This window comes from Eumetopias jubatus, unplaced genomic scaffold, assembly GCF_037043125.1.
Source record: "Eumetopias jubatus isolate StellerSeaLion01/CBP00866 unplaced genomic scaffold, mEumJub1_p1.0 scaffold_14, whole genome shotgun sequence".
NCBI lineage: Eukaryota > Metazoa > Chordata > Mammalia > Carnivora > Otariidae > Eumetopias > Eumetopias jubatus.
Window position 1 is genome coordinate 22,441,185 of NW_028274820.1, and position 27,417 is coordinate 22,468,601.

The 27,417-nt window shown below is 37.6% G+C and overlaps 1 protein-coding gene across 5 annotated transcripts in view; it reads left to right on the top strand.

The window, feature by feature from the left end:
- The window catches only part of RELN (reelin), a 494,784-nt gene that overhangs the window by 123,064 nt on the left and 344,303 nt on the right, over positions 1-27,417 (top strand). For all 5 annotated transcript variants that reach the window (XM_028118604.2, XM_028118612.2, XM_088018691.1 and 2 more), the window contains exon 3: positions 15,033-15,168. In XM_028118604.2, coding sequence (XP_027974405.2) covers positions 15,033-15,168 — 136 coding nt within the window. The remainder of the gene's footprint in view (positions 1-15,032; positions 15,169-27,417) is intronic.

The following is a 27,417-nucleotide window of genomic DNA, read 5'->3' on the forward strand; positions in this document are numbered from 1 at the left end:
GCCTGGGTGGCTCAGTTGGTTGGGCGACTGCCTTCGGCTCAGGTCATTATCCTGGAGTCCTGGGATCGATTCCCGCATCGGGCTCCTTACTCAGCAGGGAGTCTGCTACTCCCTCTGACCCTCTTCCCTCTTGTGCTCTCTATCTCTCATTCTCTCTCTCTCAAATAAATAAATAAAATCTTAAAAAAACAGTGGGTTAAATTTCTCCCCAGAAAAGATATGTTGAAGTCCTAAACCCTCAATACCACAGAAGGTGACTTTATATGGAAATAGGTTCATTGCACGTATAATTAAGTGAAGATGAAGTCATACTGGAGTAGGGTGGGTTCCTAATCCAATATGACTGGTTCTTGTAAGTCAAGCATGGGAAGACACAGAGACACAGAGAGAATGCCATGTGAGGTAGGAAGGTTGGAATGATGTTCCTATAAGCCAAAGAATGCCTGGGACTACCAGAAGCTAGGGGAAAAGCATGGAACAGATTCTCCCTCACAGCCTTCAGAAAGAACTAGCGTGCTGACACCTTGATTTTGGACTTCTAGTCTCCAAAGTGTAAGACAGTAATATCCTGTTGTTTTCAGCCATCCAGTTTGTGATACTTTGTTATAGCAGCCCTAGCACCATAATATGAAGCATGAAACAATGAATTCAAATCAAAAACCTTTCTCCTAACACTGGAATTCCAACCCTTTTCATGACTTGCCTGGTCTCTTGTGTTAATTTTCCAGGCACTGTCCTTGATGTTCTTTGGTTTGTATCCATACATTTTATACACCACTATCATGTTTATATTTCTTTCTGTGTATAAACAGTTCTGGGAATCACTCCCCATTGTGCCTGCAGCAGTACCAATTCTTGACTGAGGTATCCAGCATCTTTCTATCCTGGCCCCCCTCAATTGCCTTTCCCCCTCCTTCCTCCCTGGGCCTGCTGTGCGTATTACTGTATCCCAGCCACTCTCACTTCCTCTTAGTTGTCTCAGTGTGACCAGTACTCTTCCACTTTGAGAATGCTGTTCCTTTTGAAAAAACAAAAAACAAAAAAACCCAAGAGGATTTTATTTCCCTTTCAAAACCAGCAATATCTCAAACATTGCTGTAATGGCTGATTCTCTGTCCTAAGGAGATGCATTTGCTATCTCTTTGGGCTCACAAAATAATGTAGGCTTCTTTTATGATACTTAGAGTAATTTGCTTTTGATTATCAGTATCTTTGCATGAGTTTTCCATTGTATTAAGCCCTCATGGCATCTTTAATGCTTGTTGGCAGAAATCTGGCATCCTCATGCTAGATCATAATTCTATAGCAGACCCAGAAACATACTGCCAATTGCGCGCTTCTGCTGGGCTCCTCCTGGCATGTTCCCCTTCATTCCCTTGAAGAATACAACAATGGACTCAGATCAAAGCCTTTTCTCTTCTTATTCTCATCACTGTTGTTATCTCCTGACTGACCACAGGAGGATAAGATAAAAATTTGACAGTTCTCTTGTCTCAGAAAGTCACCAGGGAGATGATTTTTTCACACCAAATCTCTTAATCTCTTACGTTCCTCTGTGACCTGGTGAAGTCTCTGAACCAAATGTAGAATTGTTCTATTAGTAAAATTTTTGAGCATACATGTATAATTAAATATTTGTCTATTTATTTACTTTTAATTTATAAGTTCAATACATATACTCCTGTACTTACATACTTTGTATATTATAGGACATATAAATTTGACGATAAAATATAGAAGTTCTAATATTTTCTTCCCAACTATAGAAATATGTAAATGAATTCTTTAAAAAATATTTGGGTTGTCTTTTCAATTAGAAACTGTAGGTAAAATAATTTCAAATCTAAAATTAAATTTCTTTCGGGGCACCTCGGTGACTCAATCAGTTCAGTGTCTGACTCTTGATTTCAGCTTAGGTCATGATCTCAGGGTCATGAGGTTGAGCCCTGCATGCAAGGACACCAGAGTTCACTGTGACTAATGATGCCACCTCAAGAAAGTGATAGACAACAGAATTTGAGAGATGTAAGAAGATGGGGCACTCAGTGGGTTAAGCATCCAACTCTTGATTTCAGCTCAAATCATGATCTCAGAGTTTTGAGATTGAGCCCTGCACATTGGGCTCTGCACTGGGCATGGAGGCTGCTTAAGATTTTCTCTCTCCCTCTGCCTCTGCCATCCCCACCCAGGTGCTCACACTCATAAATAAATAAATAAATGTAGTATACATCATATTTTCCTGTGATTTGTGTTTTCAAATGTATTGATATTTTATCTATTTATATCATGATATAGATAAACTGCTTGCAATAATTATATTATACATGTTTAAACTGTATTTTTTGTATTATATGTGATTTAACATTTTTAAATTTATTAATTTTATAAGAAAATGAAGAGTTATTGAATGCAGTGCCTTTACCAGAAAAAAAAAATCATTGATTTTGTAAGTCACTGGGGCCATGGATAGAAATTCAGGGATCCTAAAAAGAAGTGTTAGTGATGTTGTAATAGCCAACATTTATGTATATATTTATTTTATGCTGGGCATAGTTCTAGGCACTTTACATACATTAACTGTGTAACCCAGTGGTGCAGGTACTATTGTTTTTTGTGTTTGTTGTTGTTGTTGTTGTTTTGGGGGTTACTATTGTTTTCCATATTTCACATATGAGGAAATTTCACACTCATCACAGTTTTCCTTTGCTGTAAAATAAACAGATTGTTGTTCTTTTTGAGAGTAGGAAATGTCATGGGGAAGAGGAAAGCCGACTTTGAAGTCTGTTCATCCATTTAGCAAACAATTATTGAGCGATGCTGTGAAAATCAATAGGATCAAATCACTTCTCTTAAGAAATTTATAATCTAGTAAAGGAAATAGAAGTAAATGAACTGTGATAAGAGTTATTATATTAAAAGGATGTATTAATCAGGGAAATTCAGTTTTGCTGTGGGAAGAAATTAACCCCCAAATTGCAGCTTAATTCAACAGCTTTATATAAGACTGTTGAATTAAGAGTCTCTTTAGGGTAGTTGCACTCCAGGCAGGGACTCAGCAATCTAAGGTATTTCCATATTGTGACTATGCTATCTCAGTGTGTGGCTTCTTTTGCCATCAAGGCAAGGGAATACAGGAACCTAGAGAACTCACTCTATTCTGTCCTTCAACTAGGAAATAGTATACTTCATTTCTGCTTGTATCCCATTGGTCAAAATTATTCACACAGCCCTTTTGAACTACAGAGAGGCTACAAATGTGGGGGAGCCTATGACTATTTGGTAAATAATAAATGCCTTGGCTAAAAGGTATGTCTAGTTAACTGGAGAAGAAGAGAGTTGGGCAAGAGTTTGTATTCTACTGGAAGTAGATTGGAAAGTGGCAGGAAAAGTCATGAAGTCATTATAGAGGCTGGTGAAGGTAATTGAGAAACACAAAACATCAGGTTCTGGGAAGGAGCTGGAGGAAGTCTCTTCAGTACCACGGAGAGCTCCTGTCATTTAAATGACTATTAACACATAATGTCAATAGAAACGCCTTTATTCAGCAGTATTTCATTCCATAAACATCTGTTATGTGCCTGTCATAGATTTGGTGAATAAAAAATTCGTAACACATAATTAACAGTCTAATGAGGAAGACAGATAACTCTCTGTAAAGCAATGAGTAGGTTCAATAACAGAACTATTCTCTGGGTATTTTAAGAGCAGGAGCTGTTCCTAATGTTAACCTGGGATACAGGAATAAGCTGTACAGGAAAATTTCATGGAGGTGATGATTTATGATCGCATATGTGTATTAAGTGATGAGTAAGGGTTTAGCCAAGTGAGAGGAAGAAAGGGTACTTAGGCCAGGGGTCAGCAAACTTTTTCTGTAAGTGGCCAGATAGTAAATATTTTAGGCTTTTTAGGTCATAATAGTAAGTCTCTATTGCATATTTTTCTTTTTGTTTTACAACTTTTTAAAAATATAAACGCTCATTCTTAGCTCAGTGGTAATACATACACAGGCCATGGCCCAGATTTGACCCATGGGCCAATAGGTTGCTGACCTCCAGTCTAGGCAGAGAGAACAAGAATGAAACTAGAGGTGTGTGCATATAGCTGTATACAGTTTGGTCCTGATGGAGTGGGAAGTTTGAATAAGGGTCATGATAAATAAGTGCAGAGAAATAGGGGGGAGAGAATGTCATGTTGAGGAACTTAGGCTTACTTCAAATAAGGGTCATGATAAGTGAGTGCAGAGAAATAGGGGGGAGAGAATGTCATGTTGACGAACTTAGGCTTACTTCAAATAAGGGTCATGATAAGTGAGTGCAGAGAAATAGGGGGGAGAGAATGTCATGTTGACGAACTTAGGCTTACTTCTATAAGTGTGGATTGCCATTGAAGGATTTAAATCAGTGGAATGATAAAATCAGATTTGCATTTTAGAAAGATATATGTATTGAGAATTAGCCTGAGGGAGCAAAACTGAACTAAAAAAGACCAATTAGGGAGGTGTTGGTACTGGTCAAAAAAGAGATAATGAAAGCCTGAAATAAGGCCATAGTAGGAAGGTTAGGCAAGAGGGGGCAGAGTTGAGAAAATTTTAAGGTAACATCAGAAGGACTTCCTGATTGATTGGGGTGGGGGAGAGGTCAGTAATAACTCCAAGACTAGATAGATAGTGTTCTTTAACTGATATAATAAATATGCTAACTCATTCTTCTTTTAGCAGGAACTCTGATTGTTAAAAGGATGTCTGCCATTTGTTGCAGATTTATACCATCTGGAGTCAGAAAGCAGAGGCACATTATGTGTTCTGATGTGACTCCCTGGGAAATCTGTTAGGCTTCCAGGAAGGGCACGGGGAGCCTTTGTTCCTTTCTATCAAATAGATTCACTGGTGTAAACAATATCTTTCCTCAAGATAAGGAATAAGGAAGTCAATGTACAGGTTCGTGGACATAGTCCTAAAAATCATGGTTGTTTAAAGCTCTCAGTTATTTTAGCTATTTTGGGATCAGAAAAATCAGAACTTCATAGAGTCTGAACTTGCTCTCTGTAGTAGACATACACCATCTCTGGTTATCCAACATTTTTATAAAGCTTCCCACATTGTGAGTACCACCATTCCAAAACAGAATTACCACACTTCCTTTCTAGGGATGAAGGCATGTAACTTAGTTTCCTCCTATCATCTAGACCAGCCCTCATGGGACTTGGATACAGAAAACTACCTTATGAGCTGGGGGCTGAACATGGGTTTATCCATATTCAATCAGGTGCAGTCATGGAAAGTTCTCATATTTTTTTTTTTTTTTTTGGAATAGCCAAGGTGAATGTTCTGTTATTTTAGTCCAGATATGGTTGATGTCAAGGAGTGGGTGGTGTCAGCTATTATTTTATGTTGGACCGGTCCTGTGGACTTCACTCCTTGCTCTGCAGCATCTAGGTTTATTTCTGTATATCTCCCAGGGAAGCTGCCTCATCTCACTCAAAATTCCTTTAATTAGCTAGATTGTATTCTGTGGTTTGCAACTGAGAGTATCAGTAGTTACCCAGGGCTTCAGTGATATTGTATTTTATATAAAATAGAAACAACCTATGATCCAGCAATTCCACTTATAGGTAGATACCCAGAAGAATTGAAATCAGAATCTTGAAGAGATATCTGCATTTTCATGCAGCACTGTTCACAATAGCCAAGGTATGGAAGCAACCTCAATGTCCATCAATGGATGAATGGATAAAGAGTATGGTATATACTTACAATGGAATGTACCATATGTGAGGTACATATTTTCATATTGTGAATGCCAATATGAAAATATGGCACAATTATGCCAAGTGAAATAAACCAGTTACAGAAGGACAAATCCTGCATGATTCTATTTATATGTGATATCTAAAATAGTCAAACTCGGGTTGCCTGAGTGGCTCAGTTGGTTGGGCGGCTGCCTTCGGCTCAGGTCATGATCCCAGGGTCCTGGGATTGAGCCCCGCATTGGGCTCCCTGCTCCATGGGAAGCCTGCTTCTCCCTCTCCCCCTGCTTGTGTTCCCTCTCTCGCTGTGTCTCTGTCAAATAAATGGATAAAATCTTTAAAAATAAATAAATAAAATAGTCAAACTCATGGAAGCAGAGAATAGAATGGTGGTTGCCAGAGAATAGAATGGTGGTTGCCAATGGGGGCAAAGGGGAAGTGGAGAGTTGCTCTTCGATTGGTATCAGGTTTCAGTTATGCAGGATGTTTTGTTTTGTAAAGAAAGGCTTGCTGAGGCTCTTTCCAGCCTCCTACATTGGCTTGGGTTTATATCTCTGAAGCCTTTTCCTCTTTGGGTTTTTCTTGCCTGCAAATGTGTAAAATCTGACTTCCAGCCTGGAAATTGTAGTGTGAATCCAACGTACACCAGGGCAAGTCAAAGGAGCAGGCACCAGGTAGGGAGGCAAAAGAGTTCTGGACAGGTAACCAGTGTGGTGCAGTCAGTTTGGAAAGGCTAGCTGCAGACAGTAGTAATGATTACCTGCCAGCAAGCAGTGGTTAGTGGGGGAGGGGAGGTGGTATGCAGTGTTAGGAGGAGGGCAGCAGAGGTATACTTTGAACCAGTGGATCAGAGAGCTTCAGTTAGTGCAAACTTTTACATAGCTCTTTGCAAAAGTTGCTGCTCTGTCAAACTCAGTGACCACATAGACCTAAGGGTAACTGAATGGCTTTGCCCTTTAGGGGAGTGCTTTTGACCTTTAGGGGAGCGCTTTTGACCTAAAGATGTCTCACTCACATCCGTATCTCATTCAGAGATGTGCCTACCAAGAGGACAAAGAGTATCCAATAACTATCTGATGAGAAATTAAGGTGTTTGGATGGGGTTGATGGAGGAGCACCTAAGCTTGTGTCTAGAGAAGGGGTACTCTTCCTGCTTACTCTCAGCTGGTTTGCTCTCCATCACTGAATTTGGACAGGATTTCCTTTGGATCAGGACAGGGGTTGGTCCCAGAATTGAGGTACTTCCACGTAAGGATACAGGTAAGGAAGAAGCCAGTGCACAGTGTAAGATAGAAGATGTGATCAAGTGTCATTCACTAGCTCTGTTATCCTTGTAAGTCACTTAATTCTCCTTGGCCTCCAAAATGGGAATGATAATATTTAACACATATAGTGCTAACTATGTGCTATATACTCATTTAGTCTTCGTGACCACCCTATTACTATCATCTCCATTTTCCTGGAGAGGAAACTGAGGAACAGAGTTTTTGAGTAACTTGCCCAAGATTCCATAGCTCCTTGGTGGTGGAACAAGGATCTGAACCCAGGCAGACTGGCTCCAGGGTCTGTGCTCTCAACCCTTCCAGACTACTGTCCCTCCAGTACTAGTAAGGCAATAATAGGGCTAAAACCCCGGGCACAGAGAAGACATTTGGTAAATGGCAGAGCTGGGAGAAGACCAGAGAGGGAGGGCAACAGCAGTAATTCTCATCTTTGTAACGGCAATGAGTGAGGAAAGAATCGGGTTGACTAGGAAGAGCATCTTTTTGGGTAACTGACAAGAGGGGTGGAAATAGCATGAATCCTCATATGTTTTCTAACTTATGCCCATAGACATACAATTTCAGAATGATCTTAAAAGGTTTTAGTGCGTTTTTGCTTCTAGACTTAAACCTGAAACCAAATGCCTTTAAATCAATGTTTTAAAAATTACACATACCCAGTGTATATATGCGAGCACGTGTGCACGAACTATTCGTTTTCTAGTAGCAATACTTCAGAGCTGTTCTTTTCATATCCATTTTCATCAGGCTGGTGCTTTACAGATAAGCTGCAATAAGGATGTTTTCAGAAAGTTCTGTGATTACTTTTCAGCCTGTAAAATCGTGTTTAGCTTTGTTGAAATGTTTGAGTACATTGACCTAGCGAAGAAGGCAAATAAAAGACAAGTCAGGTTTTGTAAGTAAACATTTATTCGTATTTAAATCAAATGAAAAAATTTAAAAAATGACTAAGAGGAACTGTATAATTCATTTTCCCTGTTCACTTACAATATAACACTAACTTTCCAAACCAGATTTGCAGAAGGGTCTATTTTTTTTTTAAGATTTTTTTTTTATTTATTTATTGAGAGAGAGAGAGAATGGTAGAGAGAGAGCATGAGAGGAGAGAAGGTCAGAGGGAGAAGCAGACTCCCCGCTGAGCAGGGAGCCCGATGCGGGACTCGATCCTGGGATTCCAGGATCGTGACCTGAGCCGAAGGCAGTCGCTTAACCAACTGAGCCACCCAGGCGCCCGGGTCTATTTTTTATTAAGTGATGGAAGCCTTTAGATATCCCTTCTTTTTTTTAATTTTGTTTTATTATGTTATGCTAGTCACCATACAATACATCACCAGTTTTCGATGCAGTGATCCACAATTCATTGTTTTCGTACAACACCCAGTACTCCATGCAGTACATGCCCTCCTTAATACCTATCACTGGGCTAACCCATCCCCCCTTTTAAGGAAAGAGCAAATGATAAAAATACAAGGAATTAGAAATCACCTTAAATATTTGTCTTATCTTCTGCTTTTTATGTAGACATAAGTTAATAGATTACTAAAACTTCCTGATAAAACATTCTACTATACTTTCTGAAAGTGTTTGAAACGATAAAATAGTATTTCTTTTAACGTTTCATCATTTTTATATATGAAGGCTACATTTTTCACAAACAAAAATCTGTGATACTAAGGTATTTGCCCTTTCTTTGGCAATATCTCATCCACAGATATCTTAGTGCTTGAAATACATGAAAAATAAACTAGGGCAAGTTTCTACCCACTTTCACACTAACCATGGCAAATCACACACTAAACAGATTTGAGTAGTCCACATCTTTAATCTACAAAATATAGAATAAACCCAAGATGAATGTGTAACTTTCCCACTACATTGGTTATTTTGGGTAATAAAGTCTTCAGTGTGCTTCTTGGAAGTGAATGGCCTACATTTTTATGAGAATATGTGCATTTTGTTTTAGAGATAGGGGAAATTATAGAAATTTTAGTTACAGTTCTGAAGATCCAAGGTGCGCACATTAAAAGCATAGAAAAGTATTCCTGTGGGAAAATAGAGTTCATACAAGGTTTAGTCACAAACTTAAAATAACTGAAGACTTGTCAAGGAAAATGACATCCCAGAAGGCAAAGAAATGTGTATCACTGTCTTAAAAGGAATCATGGAAGCAACTTTAGAACAATTAAAGATACCATGAGCCTAATCTTGCAGAATTATAATGTGGATAAAGGAAACTCTGGTACAGATTTATATCCTTTAACCGCAGAGATCATTAAGAAGACAAATATTGATATTTTTAAACTAGATATCCAGTGGTTTGAATGACTTAATGAATTTAAAACACCCATACTATGTCAAAGAGTAATATTGACTCTTTCTAATATAGAAATTATAGATAGATGGTGAATATTCTATTTTTCAGGTATATACACACAATATTCAAAAGGAAAATATGTTTATAACATGGATGCTTTAAACTCTTGCTAGACAAGTTATCCATCTTGTAGCACTTCAGAGTTTGAAATTAGACTTTATTTGCCCAAAGTTAGATCAGGAGAGCCATACTTCTTGAAATGCTTATTTTCTTTCATAGTCCATAATATACTTGGAAAAGTATAGCTTTTTTCGTTGAGGAAGAAGTTCCACATGAACACTTTTGTACGAGAGTTTACACATAACCACAACAATGAAAATAAAATATTTAATTACTATGGTACACACATATACATATAATAAGTATATATTGCCTTGAGATACATGTAATTAAATTCTATTATCCGATTTTCCCCTTTCCAAGTAATATTAAAAACTAGGGGCGCCTGGGTGGCTCAGTCATTAAGCGTCTGCCTTCGGCTCAGGTCATGATCCCAGGGTCCTGGGATCGAGCCCCGCATCGGGCTCCCTGCTCCGCGGGAAGCCTGCTTCTCCCTCTCCCACTCCCCCTGCTTGTGTTCCCTCTCTCGCTGTCTCTCTCTCTCTGTCAAATAAATAAAAATTAAAAAAAATAGTAATATTAAAAACTCAATATGTATCCTATTATCAAGCATGCAGCAGGGAAAGCACCATCATAAATTTAAATTCATTATCAAATTCAAATTTCAGTTGTCCCAAGAATAGGTTCCCAAATCACCTACATTAATTAGATGGATGTTTTTCATGACACAAGCCATTAAGAAGATCATTGTGGCGGAGGCAGTAAACTGTGTTTCATAGAACACTGGAAGCTGAGCCTGACTGTTCTCATTCTCATTTTATATTTGCACCTCTGCTCATTATGTCTGCCTTTGTGAGATGTCCTTCCATCTTTCTTTTATTGATTTAGATTGTACTCAGAGAGCTTTGGAACTGAAGGGGGTCTTAGTGATCATGGACCAGCAGTTTACAGATGTCAGAGCTGAAGCTTGAGAAGGGGCACTATGACAAGGTCATTCAGCTGTGTGTGGCAGAGCGAGGGGACAGTCTGTTGATTATACTCTCCTGCCTCATGTAAATAGAAACAAATGTGGGAAATCTTGGCTTTTCTCTCAAGAGTCAGCTCCAGCCTCCCTCTTCAATAGCGCCATTTCTGACTGGATAGCAAGGGCACTGGTTTGAATCCAGGCTACACTCTCCACTTTCTCTATGACCAGGAACACGTTCTTTTATCTCCATCACCTCAGGGTCCTCACAGGTAAAGTGGAGAAACTAACAGCTCCTTCCTCACAGGGTTGTTAAGAGCCTCAAATAAGTTAATATTCATGAAATGCTTACAATAGCACCAGGCCATAGTAAGTGCTCAATTAAGTATTACTATAACCATTATTATAATTGTTTCTATTAATGACTCTTCTCCTATTTAATAATTTTTCACAAATACAACTTCATTTAACACTTAACTTATTTTCTAGGTGTTTTATTTAGAATGTCAGTTTGCTCCAGTTTTCTCTTTCCAGCTCACGTTATTTCGGGTAGGGACCATGTCCTACGTTTTTTCTGTGCACCTCCACAGGGCCGAACAGAATGTTTGAGCCAAACTAGGTATTCTGTAAATACTGTTGTTTTCTGCTTGTTGATACTAAGATGAATAGATGACTAATAGTTGCAACTCTGGCCAACTTTTAGATATTTTCAAAGAAAATGCCAATTAAAATGTGGCAACCAAGATATGGAAGCAACTCAAATGTCCATCCAAAGATGATGAATGGGTAAAGAAGCTGTATATTGTATATCGTATATATGTGATAGAATGTTAGCGGCAAAAAAAGAATGAGATCTTACAACTTGCAACAGTATGGATGGACTTAGAGGTTATAATGTTAAGTGAAATAAGTCAGACAAAGACAATTACCATATGATTCCTCTCATATATGGAATTTAGGAAAGAAAACAGACGAACAAACAAAAAAAGAGAGGGAAAAACCAGATTCTTAAATACAGAGGACAAATTGGTGGTTGCCAGAGGGCAGGTGGGTGGGGCAATGAGTGAAATAGATAAAGGGGATTGAAAGTATACTTGTGATGAGCATGGAGTAATGTATAGAATTATCGAATCATTATATTGTATACCTGAAACTAATATAACAGTGTATGTTAATTGTACTTCAATTAAAAACAAAAAAGAAACTGTGATGGCAGTATAATATGCCAGGGCTTTTTGTTAAAAAAGCAAAGACCATTGCGCACTCCTAGTATTTGAAGGTACATAATAAGGCCCTCAGAATACGTGGTTCTAGAAGTAGTGGGTAAAGGATTGAATATTTTGCAGTACTGTCAGGGCCCTGTGTAAGACACTTCTGGATACTTCCAAACTGTTCTATTGGTACCATATGGGTATTATTCTATGCCCTGAAGCCTGGACAACATCTTACTAAGACACATTTTTAATGCATGTTCTTGGCTACACATTAGCATTGCTTGGTGAGCTTCTGAAACTCCCAGTACCCAGGCTTTATCCCAAACCAGTTAACTCAGAATCTCTAGGAATCAGTATTTATCACATCTCTTCAGATGATGCCCCTGTGCAGCCTTGTTGGCAACTACCGTGGCAGATGGTTGGATTGCAAGAATGTTGTTCTGTGGCAAATTTACCCAGAGTGGGGCATGTCATAATTACAACAATATAGCTTTTTTTATATATATAAAATATTGTGAAATAATATGCAACCCAGACATTGACTCACTTTCTAGGAGGGGTTTTGAAGAATCAGGAGATACTTGAATGTGAATCCTGTTACCAAGGCTGAGAAATCCTGAAGCCTTATTTTGTTTGATTCATTTCCCTTCCCACATGATAGTGGCTGGAACTTTTGTTTTCCTTTTTGGTCAGGCTGACTCCTGCAGATGTGTCATTTTCCACATACACACACAGGATTTCTGCTTTATGCCCAACCAGAGCAGAGTGGCAAATCCTGAGTCATGGCTTGTGAGTCTCCTGCAGCACTTTGTGATTTCCTGGGTCGTCTCTTCTCCTCCCTAACCTTGTGGTTTCTCTGGCTTGATGAGTTTTGTCTCAAGACGTAGCTTAAAAAAATAAAAACTTGGATGAGAAAAAGGGCATTGTTAAGCTATGTCAAAATACAGACCTGTTTTTCTCTTTCTTTGTCCAGTATGACCTATTCTTTTATTCTAGAAGATTCTGTTTCACTGGGTAATGTAACATATGTGATACCTTTCCTATTGCTTTTAATTTTTTTAGTTAAATCATTCTTGTATTGATTCATAAAAACATTTCTTGAGTATCTGTGATGTGTCAGGCATTGTGATAGTTGCTTGGAATATAAAAATTAAAGACCTAGTCCCTCACAGGTCAAGTGCTATGATGAAGCATGTATGAACTGTTAATGATGACATGTAGAAAGGGCACCTATCCAAACGGGGGGGGGACTGTACTCATATGTATTGGATCATTTAATTCTCACAATAACTTTGGTATTTCCACTTTATAGACAAGTGGTATTTCCACTTTAAAGACAAGGGTCTCAGAGTAAGTCATTTGCCTAAGTTCACAAAGCCAGGAAGTGAATTTTTTATTTAATTGCTCATTCCTGACAATGTTTTTATTAATATTGTTATTAATAAACTTTGTTTTTAGAGCACTTTTAGGTCACAGCAAAACTGAATGGAAAGTACAGACATTTCCCATATGCCCCCACCTCCCCCCACAACTCCCCACTGTTGTCTGCCTCCTGCATTACAGTGATACATTTGTTACAACAGAGTAACCTATCCTGACACATCATTATCACTCAAAGTCCCTAGTTTACATTAGGATTCACTCTTAATGTTGTACATTCTGTGTGTTTTAACAAATATATAATGACATGTGTCCACTATTGTAGTATTAAACAGAATCGTTTCACTGCCCTAAAAAATCCTTTATGTTCTGCCTATTCATCCTTGCCTCCCTCCTAACCCCTGGCAACTGGGGATGTTTTTACTGTCTCCATAGTTTTGCCTTTTCCAGAATTTCCTATGGTTGGAATCATACAGTATGTAGCCTTTTCAGATTGACTTCTTTCATTTAGTAAAATGCATTTATTTATCCATGTCTTGTCATAATTTGGTAGCTCATGGCCTTTTGGTCCTTAATAGATACTCCATTGTTTGGATGGACCACAGTTCCATTCCATTCACTTATTGAAGGATATCTTGGTTGCTTCCAAGCTTTATGAATAAGACTGCTATATACATCCATGTGCAGGGTTTTGTGTGGACAGAAATCTTTAATTCATTTGGGTAAATAGTATGGAGCATGATTGCTGGATCATACAGTAGGAGTATGTTTATTTCTGTAAGAAAATGCCAAACTGTCTTTCAAAGTGGCTGTACCATTTTGTATTCTCACCAGCAATGAATAAGAGTGCTTATTTTTCCATATCCACACCAGCATTTGGTGTTGTCAGTGTTTTGCATTGTGGCTGTAATAGTTGCAAAGTGGCATTTCATTGTTGTTTTAATTTGCAATATTCTAATGATCTCTGAGGTTGAACATCTTTTTCATATACTTACTTGCCCTCTGTATATTTTTTGGTGAGGTGTCTTTTCAGGTCTTTTGCCTATTTGTTATTTTCTTATTGTTGAGTTATTTATTAATATTTTATATCAGAGGTCAACCTAAGAGAATCATCTTCTTAAAAAATAAAAAAAGCATCTCCGGATAGCTCAGCTGGGAGCTGACCTGGCACTTACAGCTAGGCTATGGTATTCTCATGTGGAATATAAACAGTTTTATAGAAGATCAACATCAGACAAGGCCACCTTGAAGCTGATGGCTTGAGCCAAAACCAAGGCCACTTTGTAATCATGCTTGAACACAGACAAAAGCAAGAACATGGTGCAAATCACAAAAATGACGATCCCCCTCTGCATGCTAACATGGCTTTTATCGATCACAACTTTAGCTTATGTCATTCCTCATGTCTCCCATATACAAGTTATTAAGCTACTCTCTGATAAAATTGACCCCACTTTCTGATAGCACCAAATCCAGAAGAAAAACCACCTATCCCTGTAACCTCCCCAGCAGGATTGGGGGGTCCCAGTACTTTCAGTACTAAAATCAGGAAACTCTCAGGACAGCTTGATCATCCTACTCTCTAAAATAACCTAACACAAGCCCAAATAGTTTAACAAGCCTTTGCTAACATCCTCTTACTGAGATACTTCCTAGTTCCCAATAATATTTGGTCTCATTTGCTGTAAACACTTCCAGTAAATCCAACCTCGTTATACTATAGGTATGGTCCTGGTGGTCTTTGGTGATGGACAAAGACCATCAACAAAATCAAAGGAAAGCAACTACTATAGCAATGAAATTAATAGATTAGCCCTTAACAAAAATGTTTTAAATTATTAATATCCTTCTAACAACAGGACACGGAAAATTGCATAACTTACAGGGTGGTCAAAGAACATGATGAATCTTAACATACAAGAAAAATGTCCAGAAAATATTGTTAATGCCATGATAAGAAAGACCGTGTTTTGTTGTTTTTATGACAACTTCTCTTCCTTTCTGTCTCTCAGGGATCATGTCTGACCACCAGTTTGGTAACCAGTTTATGTGCAGCGTGGTGGCCTCTCATGTGAGTCATCTGCCCACAACCAACCTCAGCTTCGTCTGGATCGCTCCACCTGTTGGCACTGGCTGCGTGAATTTCATGTAAGTACCCAAAGTGTCTGTGACCAGTAGGGAAGGCAAATATACCTCTCATGGGATGAGATGTAGGCTAAGTATTTAAATGTATTATTTTAACAGGTTTGACCTTAATTAAAGCCACTAATTTTGGTGTCAAAAAGAGGTCAAGATCATAAAAAAAGATAACTTTAGCAGTATATTTTTGCATATATCTTTATACTTCAAGATATCTGAGTTGGATTTTAGCTGACAAAAATATACAATTGGATAAAAGTATGTGAAGAAATCAAGGCAGTAAGAAAACGAATGTTTGGAAAGTAAGATGGAAACAAATATAAAAAGATGCCATGAGTCTCCATCCATGTTTTAGAAAATCACAAAATTAGCTTTCAGCTTTCTGGCCATTAGTGCCAAGAGAGAAATGTGATCAGTTAGGTGAGTGATGGTGGTGGGAAGTCAGGGAGTCCATAGAAACTTAATGACCCTCTCTTATGCTTTCATTAAGAGGAAGCTGGGAAATGGGGTGAATGATGTTCCAACAGCATCCTTAGATATTAACATTGTTCAAAGGCTGTGACTTGCTCCATCTCAGTGTAAACTCTACTCCTACCCCTGCCCCAGAATCTCCACTCCTCATACTTCTTAGTCTTCTCTCTTTTTTTTATACCATTTTTGACTTTTAACATATAATATACTTCATTTATTTGATTATGTGTATTATTTATTATCTGTCTCTTCTAACTGAAATGCAAATTCCTTGAAGGCAAGCATTTTTTTCTGTTTTGTTAACTGATTTGCCCCAACTGTCTAGAACAGTCCCTGGCACTCAGTACACACTCACTCAATATTTATTTAATGGAGGTAAGCCAGTGGAATAAGGCCAAGGGCAGTTCAGAAACAGCTGTTTTATAGGCAGTCAGGCAAAAGAGAGCTGGAAGGCATCTTGAATGGTTTTCTATTCTGAACCTTCTGCTCAGACAACAACATCCCATAAAACCTGCATACTCTAAAATTTACCACTACCTTTCCTTTCCCTTTAATAATATACAGTTCAGGGTCAAGGGTTCCCGTGGCTCCCACATCACCAATTATATATTTTCTGCCTATCCTCTGGGTTATGCAAGCTGCAAACATCAGATTAATCCTATCCAGCTGATTGACATTCAATCCTATCATTTCTCCTTCAGAAAGTTTTTCATACTTGAACATTTTTCTTCCAGAACCTTTTGCTAAGATGATTACAGTAGCTTCCTAAGTGATTTCTTCTCCTCCAGTCTATCCTGGACATTGTCGTCTAGTTAGTCTTCCTAAGGCACAACCTTGATCACAGGAAACCTGAATACTTTAGACCTCCTTTCTGAGGACCAGCCCTTTGGCTTGGGTTTGAAGAGTCTTCCCAGTCTTGCTGTGTATCATCTTCTGTTTTATCTCCCATGTGCACGTCCTGATCGGGCACAAATTGCAGGACTTCCCACAACCCCGTAAACATTCCATCCATGACTTTCTCTTTCTCCATTCTTTTCCCTTAGCCCAGAATGCTTCTTCCCCCTCAACTCCAGTTATTAAAGTCCTACCCATTCTTTAAGGACTGTTTAAAATGCCAACTCTTTAAAGCTCCAAGATATCAACAACAGAAGTGACGTGTACGATCACATTTTGCTTGTAACTCTATTGTAATGCTGATTATATTTTACTGTATACTTATTCAAGGTAATTTCTTTCCTTTGCTATTAGATTAGATTGGACAGGGATACATTTTTATTTCTTTGTGATTCTCCCCACAGTTGGTACAACATCTCATACATAGATATCACAGAAGATGACCCTTGAATTAAATGATGTTCAGTGTTGTCTTTTCCTTTAGTTTAATAGTGATCTCTGACTCTCTCTTTTGGAATGCTCTATCTTATTCATGTTGGCACTGGGAAAGGTAATTTAAATTCTTGCCCTGCATAACTTCTTCATTTAAGACAAGAATTACTTTTTTGAAAGCTAGAACACAAAAGAAATCTATATCAACAGCATACAACCGCCTGTTTCCAAGTAGATACAGTTTTGAATTGAATCTGTTTAAAAGTGATATTTGATAGCTTCTGGCCTCACTGTTCCTAGGGTCCCAAACTCTGTTTTCTTCTGAGAAATAACTTAGGTATTTTTTTTAAAGATTCATTTATTTATTTTAGAGAGAGTGCATGTGTGCCTGAGCAGGGGGAGGGGCAGAGGCAGAGGGAGAGAAGCAGACTCCCTGCTGAGCACAGAGCCCAATAACATGATTCTCAATCTCAGGACCCTGAGATCATGACCTGAGCCAAAATCAAGAGTCAGACACTTAACCCACTGATCCATCCAGGCACCCCATAACTTAGATATTTTAAGTCTTAACCCAAACAATGTTTTCTTAGAAAAATACTGTTTGGACAGAAGTAATAGTTACTGACTGCAAAGAAATTCATATGCCCTCACCCATATTTCCCAATAAAATTTTGATGATACAGTTTGTACTTTTTAACATTCTTTTTTCTTTTTTTAAGATTTTCTTTATCTGTTTTGAGAGAGAGCACGAGAAGTGGGGGGAAGGAGAAGCAGACTCCCTGCTGAGCAGGGAGCCCTAAGTGGGCTCAATCCCAGGACCCTGAGATAATGACCTGAGCAGAAGGCAGATGCTTAACTCATTGAGCCACCCAGGCGCCCCTTAGCCTTCTTAATAAGCAGTTAATTCTTCACTTATTGTAAACCATGACTGTATTGAATGTTACATTTGGGCAGGATGCTTTTGTTGATCTCCTTTCCTAATTAGTTTGTGAGAGAGTCCAGGAAGACTGAAGATTGCACATGGGCCACAGAAGCAATTTATTTGAAAATTTCTGAGCCAAGTCTTACAATTTCTTGCCTTTGTTTCTTTCTCCAGTATTTATGATGTGTTCAGTAGAGCTCCATATGAGAGTTAGTATTTGTAATTAATATGTGCCCAGCAATACTTGAAGGAGATGGTTAATGTTCAACATTAACTTTGAATATTAAACAAAAATAAAATAACACAAAGCTTATGGCATTTGAATGTAAATATACCATGATTCTTTCTTTTCTGACTAATCCCCAAAATTAAAGCTGTTATTTTTTTTCTTTTTTTCTTTTTTTTTTTTTTTAGAGATGGAGAAGGGGAAGAATAGAAAGACAGAGAGAATCCCAAGCAGGCTCCATGCCCAGCATAGAGCCCAGTGTGGGGTCCGATCTCATAACACTGAGATCATGACCTGAGCTGAAATCAAGAGTCGGTTACCCAACCAACTGAGCCACCCACGTGCCCCAAAACTATCATTTTTTAGGCGAGGAAGAATTACTTTTTAGAAATTAAACTTTAGCCATGCTGATATGCTTTTGTAATATATTTTATGTAACTTTTTCATGTTGTGAGTTAATTCATATCATTAGTTAATTTTTCACATGTATTTTCTTTTTTAACTGGACTTTATTTTTTTATTTTTTAATTTAATTAATTAATTTATTTATTGAGCGAGAGCGGCAGGAGAAGGGCAGAGGGAGAGGGAGAGAGAAAATCCTAAGCAGGCTCCAGTGTGGAGCCCAACACTGGGCTCCATCTCATGACCCTGAGATCATGACTTGCACCAAAATTGAGTCAGATACTTAACCGACTGAGCCACCCAGGTGCCCCTTACCTGGACTTTAAATCCCCCAAGGTCAGGGACTATGTATAGTCCCATTATATACCTAAGAAATCCCAATGCTCAAACTACAGACAATAGAAGGCCCTCAATAAATATTTCTTAATAACTAATAATGATATCATCTTTCATTGACCTCAAGATACAGATATTTTATATTTTGGAAACTCTGAAGTAGAGTTGCATCTTACCTTTGATGGCATCTTACAATTATAATTGCCAGTCCTAATTTTATTTTTTAATGTCTTACAACTGATGGCATCTTGGATTTGAAGAAAACTAAGCAACTAATATTTATCATTTACCATGTACCTGGTCTCTCTAAAGCTGGCAATTAAACTGACACTGCACCAATTTTTATAATCTGGTATTAGTACAGCAAATGTATGATGCACGCTCTGCGATTTTAAAGCCCAGTTTTCTATTTAAAATTCTTTATAAAAAAAAAACCCATAGTAAGAATTATGGAGCATTTGAAGTAAAATTCAAGACAATTGTATAATGCACTGTGCATGTTTTTCCTAGAGAAAAGTAAGTGGCACACTGACTAAACCAGGTTTTATTGATAAACCACTTAGCCACATAGTCATTTGGGCCAACTGTTTACAGCCTTTCTTGCTAAAGATAATGGAGTAAGAGACATTGAAGAGAGGATGTCCTGAGGATAAAGTTGCTGGCTACACTGGTACAGATGTATTAAATGGATCAGTAACTAAAATTATTTTATCAATACTTTTATGACACCTGTTGCTATCATTTACATTTTTAAAAAAGATTTATTTGAGAGACAGAGAGTGAGCAGAGGGAGAGGGAGACAAGCAGAGTCCGCACTCAGTGTGGAGCCCGACTTGGGATTCAATCCCACAACCCTGAGATCATGACCTGAGCCGGAATCAAGAGTCAGATACTTAACCGAATGAACCATCCAGCGCCCCAGATATCATTTACATTTTAAGTGATAATTTTACTCAGAGAACTGCTAAATATTCAGATCTTACATCAGTATGGTTTGTCCTTACTTTTATATTTGATTAGTCTTAAGTGACTAGCAAGCCTCAAGTTTATTTTTTTATTATTTAAAAAAAAATTTTTTTTTAAGATTTTATTTATTTATTTATTTATTTATTTATTTGTCAGAGAGAGAGGGAGAGAGAGAACAAGGAGGGGGAGTGGCAGGCAGAGGGAGAAGCAGGCTCCCCGCCAAGCAAGGAGCCTGATACAGGGCTCCATCCCAGGACCCTGGGCTCATGACCTGAGCCGAAGGCAGACGCTTAACAGACTGAACCACCCAGGTGCCCAAGTAGGTGCTGTTCTTATCTCAGTTTGCAGATGAGGAAACTGAAGTACAGAAATGTTAAATAACTTGCCTAATATCACTCACCTAATGGTCAACACAGCCTGGATTCAGAAGGCAGTCCAGTTTCAAGCATGTGGTTTTTGCTCTTCACTATAGTTGCCTCTGAAATGATCTCTTCTCTATTTTATTATGGCAAAACATCCACAGCATTGATACAATGAAAATTATATGGAGTTGGTAGTTGGTGTCAGCATCTCTCAGATTTTTTAAGTGACCAATATGGGTTTCCTATCCTCATTTTGAAATCTATCTTTAGATGAGATGTAGTAATATTATCTAACTCATTCAAACATCAAGAGGCACCTATTTATTTATTTAAAAATTTTTAGTGCCAAAATATTTACTGAAAGTTTTCAAATCTTTCAAAAACCTTACATAAAGTGAGCAAACACAGGGAAACTGATGACAAATCAGATGAAACTAATCTCTGGATAAGTCAATGAAGGCATGAAGGGGAAAAAAGAATATCTCTGAGCATTTACTATGATCAAAACACTATAGGGGCATCTGGCTGGGTCAGTCAGAAAAGTATGTGACTCTTGATCTCGGGGTCATGAGTTTGAGCCCCATGTTGGGTGTAGAGATTACTTAAATAAATAAAACTTTAAAAATAATAAAAATAATAAAACACTATATTAGGCTCTTTTACAAATACAGGAGGCACCTATTTAAATTTCTGAAATGTGGAGGGCGCCTGGGTGGCTCAGTTGGTTGGGCGACTGCCTTCGGCTCAGATCATGTTCCTGGAGTTCCGGGATCGAGTCCCACGTCGGGCTCCCTGCTCGGTGGGGAGTCGGCTTCTCCCTCTGACCCTCCTCCCTCTCATGCTGTCTCTCATTCTCTCTCTCGCAAATAAATAAAAAATCTTAAAAAAAAATTTAAATTTCTGAAATGTGGAGAACATTAGATTTATATGTCAAACATGGGTTTTATCTTGGTATAGTATGATGCATGTTCATTCTTTGGATGGTGATTATATCCTATCTCTTATCATGAAAGGATTCCATTAGGGAGGGAATGTGTCTATTAAAGACAAAACTTATCACTATTAGATTTAAGTTTAATTGCTTGGACAGAGATACTAACATAATATTAGAATTCAAAGGGAGCAGAAAAGATCAGATCTGTGCCCAAATTAGTGACCATTTAACCATAAGTCAAATCCCTCAAAACTAAGAACTGATTTGAAACAAGCGGCGTTCTATTTAAGATACTGAAGCAACAACAAAGAATGAACTCAGGCCAGCAAAGAGGTACACAAGTGGACTGTATTTGGACATTTGACATTTTAAAGGAAGATTCTCTTAGAAGACTAATTTTTTAAAAGTATACTAAACAAGAAGACAAAAACAATCATTTAAAAAATTGAAGACAGCAGCAGTTTCTGAATACCAGACAGTCTGGAAATCATACAGATGCACAGATTTGAGGTGCTGCCTTTAGTATATCTCAGAAGCCTTTAATTTTTGATGAGAGCCATTCCACTGTGTCTGGAGGATTCCTCAGGAAAGATAGTATGGTTGCCCATTTATTTCCATCCATCAGAAGGAAGCATCACAGATGTATTTGCCTTGTTATTTAAACATTTGAAATGAGATCAGGGACGCTCCCATGGGTGCATTTATTGGGAGTGCATTCATACCTACAGATAAGGATGCCAACAGTTGATACATACAAATGTTATTTTACTTTCTAGGTTTACGTAGCTTACTGCAAAAATAAATCCCTTCTCATGGAAGGCTAACATGATTATATCCACACTGGTCGATAAAACCAGATATGCTGTTTCCATAGGAGGAATTTTATCTGTCTCTTAACTCACAAATCTCTAATTTTTTTCTGATGGTCTACTTTTCTTTTTTTAAACAGACATTTCTAAACAGACATTTCCCAACCTGAGACAATTATTTCAGTGCTGCTCAAAAATGTACCTTTGAATGACAGGATAAAAAATTTTTTTTCTACCCTTAAAAGTGAATGGCTAGTACCCTGATGGTTCTCACTCCCTGTAGGCCCCTGTTTTTCATCAAAGTTAAATAGCCAATTAGGTTCGGACAAGGAGACAATCTATGTTCAGGGTCTAATGTGTGTTCTTATTTATCAACTTTTTGGCAAATGAGGTCAAGATGCTGCCTGGGGATTTAATTTTTAATTTTAGGGAGTGTGATAAAATGTTGAGATAAAATATGTCCATTTATCTCCAGGAAGATCTAAAGAAATTATTTTTATATTAATTATATAACATATGTTTAAAAATTTAACAGATTCAAAAGGCAATACTAACCCCTTTGTATTACCTGTCTTCTTCCTTCTTGTCACCTCCTTCTTCCAAGAAGCCACAGTGTAAACAACACTGGTTCTATTAGGGCAATTTACTGGAGTTTCATAGGACAGTTTTCTTTTCATCAGAATCATAAGACCATCCGAGAAGTAGAACTGCTTAATAGTGAGAAAATTTTTCTATTTCAGTAATGAAATATGTTTAGGGTCCAAAGATGGACCTGCATCTGTGAAGTCTATCCCACAGCAAATAGTTGTATTAGTGAATTTGTTCTTTTTTAAATCTCTGCTTTTTTTCCCTTTTAGGTAGAAATACCAGTTTTTCCTAATGTTAATTCTAGAAGCAAAAACAAAACAAACAAAAAAGCAAGCTTATGGCAAACCTATCCTTTTATTCTTCCCTTCCCTTTCATGTAATGGAATCATAACTTGTGAAGGGTATTTAAGTAAGTGGACTGAGGTTTGGAAACCACAAGATGCTCTTTATTACAAGGCCTTGTGGTTTAGATGGGATTACTACTCCACTTGGCACTTATTACTTGAAATCACATGGATCATTTGTGAAAGCAGAAAACACCAAAGTCAGTAAATCTAAAAGCTTTATGCATTACAATTCTTAGCACTTCTCTGTATCTAATAGAAATTTCCTAAATGAGATATGGGCAGAGATTTGGGTTATTTCTTTATTAATAGAATTGATGAAACCAGTTTTAGAGGCCTTATGTGAGAAATTATTTTTTTTTTTCAAATTGCCTATGCAGTCAAAAATAGTGATGACAAAGATGTCTGGGAACCAGGTGAATAAATTTTTCTCATGGCAGCAACAACTCCATGGTTTGCCAATACAGTGACTTGGATAGTATATACTAGCAGCAAGATTTTATTTAGCTCTGCTTTTTTCTTTTTTTTTTTTGGAAAATCTCTGAATAGTAAGGCATGATTACAAACATGAAGTAGAATTTTGATTGCTTCTTCCAGATAAGAATTTTTTAAAGAATTTAGCTTGTCCACTGTGACTTACTTGGATATACATAGAAACATACCTCGCTTTATTGCGTGTCACTTTAGTGCAATTAACAGATACTGTGATTTTCACAAATTGAAGGTTTGTGGCAACCCTGAATTGAACAAGTCTGCCAGTGTCATTTTTCCAACAGCATTTGCTCACTTCATGCCTCTGTGTCATGTTTTGGTAATTCTTGTAATATTTCAGATTTTTTCATTATTATCATATTTGTTAATGATGATCAGTGGTCAGTGATCATGACTCACTGAGAGCTCAGGTGATGGTTAGCACTTTTTGGCAATAAAGTATTTTTAAATTAAGGTATGTACTTTTTTAAAGGCACAATGCTATTGTGCACTTAAAAGACTACACTATAATGTAAACGTACCTTTCATATGCACTGGAAAACCAAAAAATTCGTTGACTCATTTTATTGTGATATTTGCTTTATTGCCATGGTCTGGAACCAAACCTGCAATACCTCCGAGATTATGTCCATATGCATGTGTATGTTTATATTTATGTATATATTTACATACAGACATAGATATGTATTCATATGTATGCATATATATACAAACACACACATATATTCTAGAATTTGTTTAGAATTATACCTTCTAATATGGTAGCTACAAGGCACATGTACCTATTTATTTATTTATTTATTTTTACCTGTGGCTATTTAATTTTAAGTTAAAGTCAAATAAAATAAATAGTTCAGTTCCTTAGTTATACTAGCCACATTTCAAGTTCTCAGGAGCCACATATGTCTAGTGACTATTATATTGAACAGCACAGATCTGGAACATTTCCATCATTACAGAAAGTTCTAATGTGCAGCCCTGCGAAAATCTAATTATCTTTTCCTCTTATGTTACCTTAACATTTACAGAATGTAACCATGTACTTCAAAGGACATACAGAAGGAGGAAAGTAAAGCTAAGATTTTGCAATGGCCCTGTGAACTTAAAACATTATAACTGCTAACCTGGCCAAGCAGGGCAATTTTTTTGTAGAAAACTGGTTACCTAACTGTTCATTTTTTTTAAAGATTTTATTTATTTGTCAGCGAGAGAGGGAGAGAGAGCACAAGCAGGGGGAGTGGCAGACAGAGGGAGAAGCAGGCTCCCTGCTGAGCAAGGAGCCCGATGCAGGACTCCATCCCAGGAACCTGGGATCATGACCCAAGGCGAAGGCAGACACTTAACCCACTGAGCCACCCAGGTGTTCCTACCTAACTGTTCATTTTAATTTTGTTTGCTAAAGCAGAAATTTCTATGGACCTTAACTTTTTGAGGACCTTAACTCTATGTAGGCCAAATGTGACAAGTGGGGATCCCCTCTGGTTACCTTCTCATATAGTGCTCAGGACTTAGTACTACTCTTTGGCTGCTCTGGGCTAAGGCACTGTTCTTCTTCTTGCCCCCACCCTTGGGTCTCACCCTGCCTGTCCCCCACATCCTCTGTCGCAGTGTTTTAAGTTCAGGGCCTTCTCAAATATTCCCTTACCCTATGACAATTTACCACCATGTACCTAAGATTTAAAATGAGCATGTCTAGAATGCTAATCATTAAGATGAAAATAAGCAATAATGAGGTTTGGAATAGCATTTGATGGTGATGCTGCTGATGATGATAGTAGTAAAAATAGCAATTTCCATTTAGTGAGCACCTGTATACAAGGCAGCCTATTCAGATCCTATACCTTCCTAGTATCACTATTACTGAAGAAAGAGCTTGAAGAGCTCACAGAAATAGGTCTGTTTTCATCCAAAACATGTGCTTCTAGCTGCTATCCTATATTACTGCTCTCTGTCACTGTTAAAATAGTAATTGTAAAGATAGTGTCGCAATTCGAGAGATGTTTGGAGTATTAAGTGACAAAAACATAAAAAAATGCATTTCTACTATTTCAAACACATTAAAATTATGTTTGTAGAGGATTTCTGGCATTGTGGAAAACTGAGCGCTCATGGCGGAAGCTCTTTCTATCAAAATCACATAGAAACTTTAGATAAATGAGTAAGCATTTAAAATACATACAAAACTGTTGGAAAGAAAGTGAAGACACAAGGTGCCAGAAGAAAGGAGAGGTATGGAGACTGGATCAGGAAGTGGGAGCAGGTATCATGCGGGTCTATGGGTATTTTAAACCTGGATTTAGGTCCTAGGCCTGGAGTTTTAACCTAAGTGGGATCTAGAGCCATCGCTGAGAGCCTCTTCGAAGATAGCAGGAGAGAGGGAAGGAGAGGGAGCAGGCACTGGGCCTGCTGCGTGAAGCCCAGAGCCTCAAGTATCATCCAGCTCTGCCTGGGAAAACAGCAAAGCTTGTCATCAGACTGAGACTTTTGTTAAAGTAAGCCACTTATGAGAAACTAAAATTCTCTATGTGTGGAGTCTGACTTGACTTTACCTTATTAACCTGGTATAGAACATCAAGTTAAGAAAGTAACATCTAGGGGCACCTGGGTGGATAAGTTCGTTAAGCATCTGCCTTCGGCTCAGGTCATGATCCTGGGGTCTTGGGATCGGGCCCTGAGTCGGGCTCCTTGCTCAGCTGGGAGTCTGCTTCTCCCTCTCCCTCTGTTGCTCCCCTGCTTGTGTGCTCTCTCTCTCTCTCTCTGTCCAACAAATAAATAAAATCTTAAAAAAAAAAATAACATCTAATGGAAATTTTAGAAGGCGAGAATAGAAAGAATGAAGACAGACCTATTTGAAGAGATAATGGTGGGAAATTTTCTAGAACTAAGGAAGACGTGAGTCTTTTCTATCTAAGCAACATAAATAAAGTTAGCATTGAATCAGATCATGGTGAACCTTCAGAGTATCAAAGAGAAAAATCTCAAAGGCAACCAAAGACAAAAGGTAGATGTCCTGTCATTTCAGTCTGGTAGTGGCTTTCTCATCAGCAAAAAGAAATGTCAGGAGACAATGGAACAGTATCTTCAAAGTCATGAAGGAAATGCATTGTCAACCTAGAATTCTGTACCTAGATAAATTATCAGTTAGGCATGAGAAACAAAATAAAGACATTAAAAAAAAGGCTTGATATTTTTATCACACAAACAGCTGATTTTTTAAAGCAAGCTTTTAAAAGATGTGCTTTAATATTGTGGTGCAAGAGTTAATAATAATTAGCAAGTGTGTTAGAGATTCCAAATAAGCTTTAGTTATGTAAATAAATTTATATACAAAATATACACCAATAGCTATTTTCAGATAGAATTTAGAGGCAAAGAATAACTGAAATACTAAGCAACATGAGTGTGTGAATTGGAGGAAGGAGAGAAGTCAGTATTAAAGTTTTCTAAAGTCCTCAAATTATTCTGAAAGAAAGTTGTAGACACAGTTAAAAACATAAATGTGTAGAACTGAAATAGAAGTATAACTTCCAAAACAGGGGAAGGATTGGGGAAAAGATGAAAGAAAACTTAATCCCTCCAAAGAAAGGAAAAAAGGTTAACTTCAAAAGCATAGAAGTATAAAATGTAAGATAAATCAACACATGATACATAAATTTTCATGCCTAACTGATAAATAAGTATATAGTTGACCCTCAAACAAAGCCCTAACACCCTCTATGATTGAAATCTGCATATAATTTTGACTCCCCCAGAACTTAACTACTAATAGCTTACTGTTGATCAGAAGCCTTACTGATAACATAAACAGTAGATTAACACATACTTTGTATATGTATTAAATCCTGCATTCTTACAATAAAGCAAGCCAGAGAAAAGAAAATGTCATTAAGAAAATCATAAGGAAAAGAAAAAACACTTACAGCACTTTATTTACCAAAAAAAAAAAAAAAAAATCCCCCTATAAGTGGACCTGCACAGTTCAAACCCGTGCTGTTCAAGGGTTAACTGCATATATATATTTACAATAAATATGAACAGATTAAATTCACCAGTTAATACACTTTGACTTTCAAAATGCAA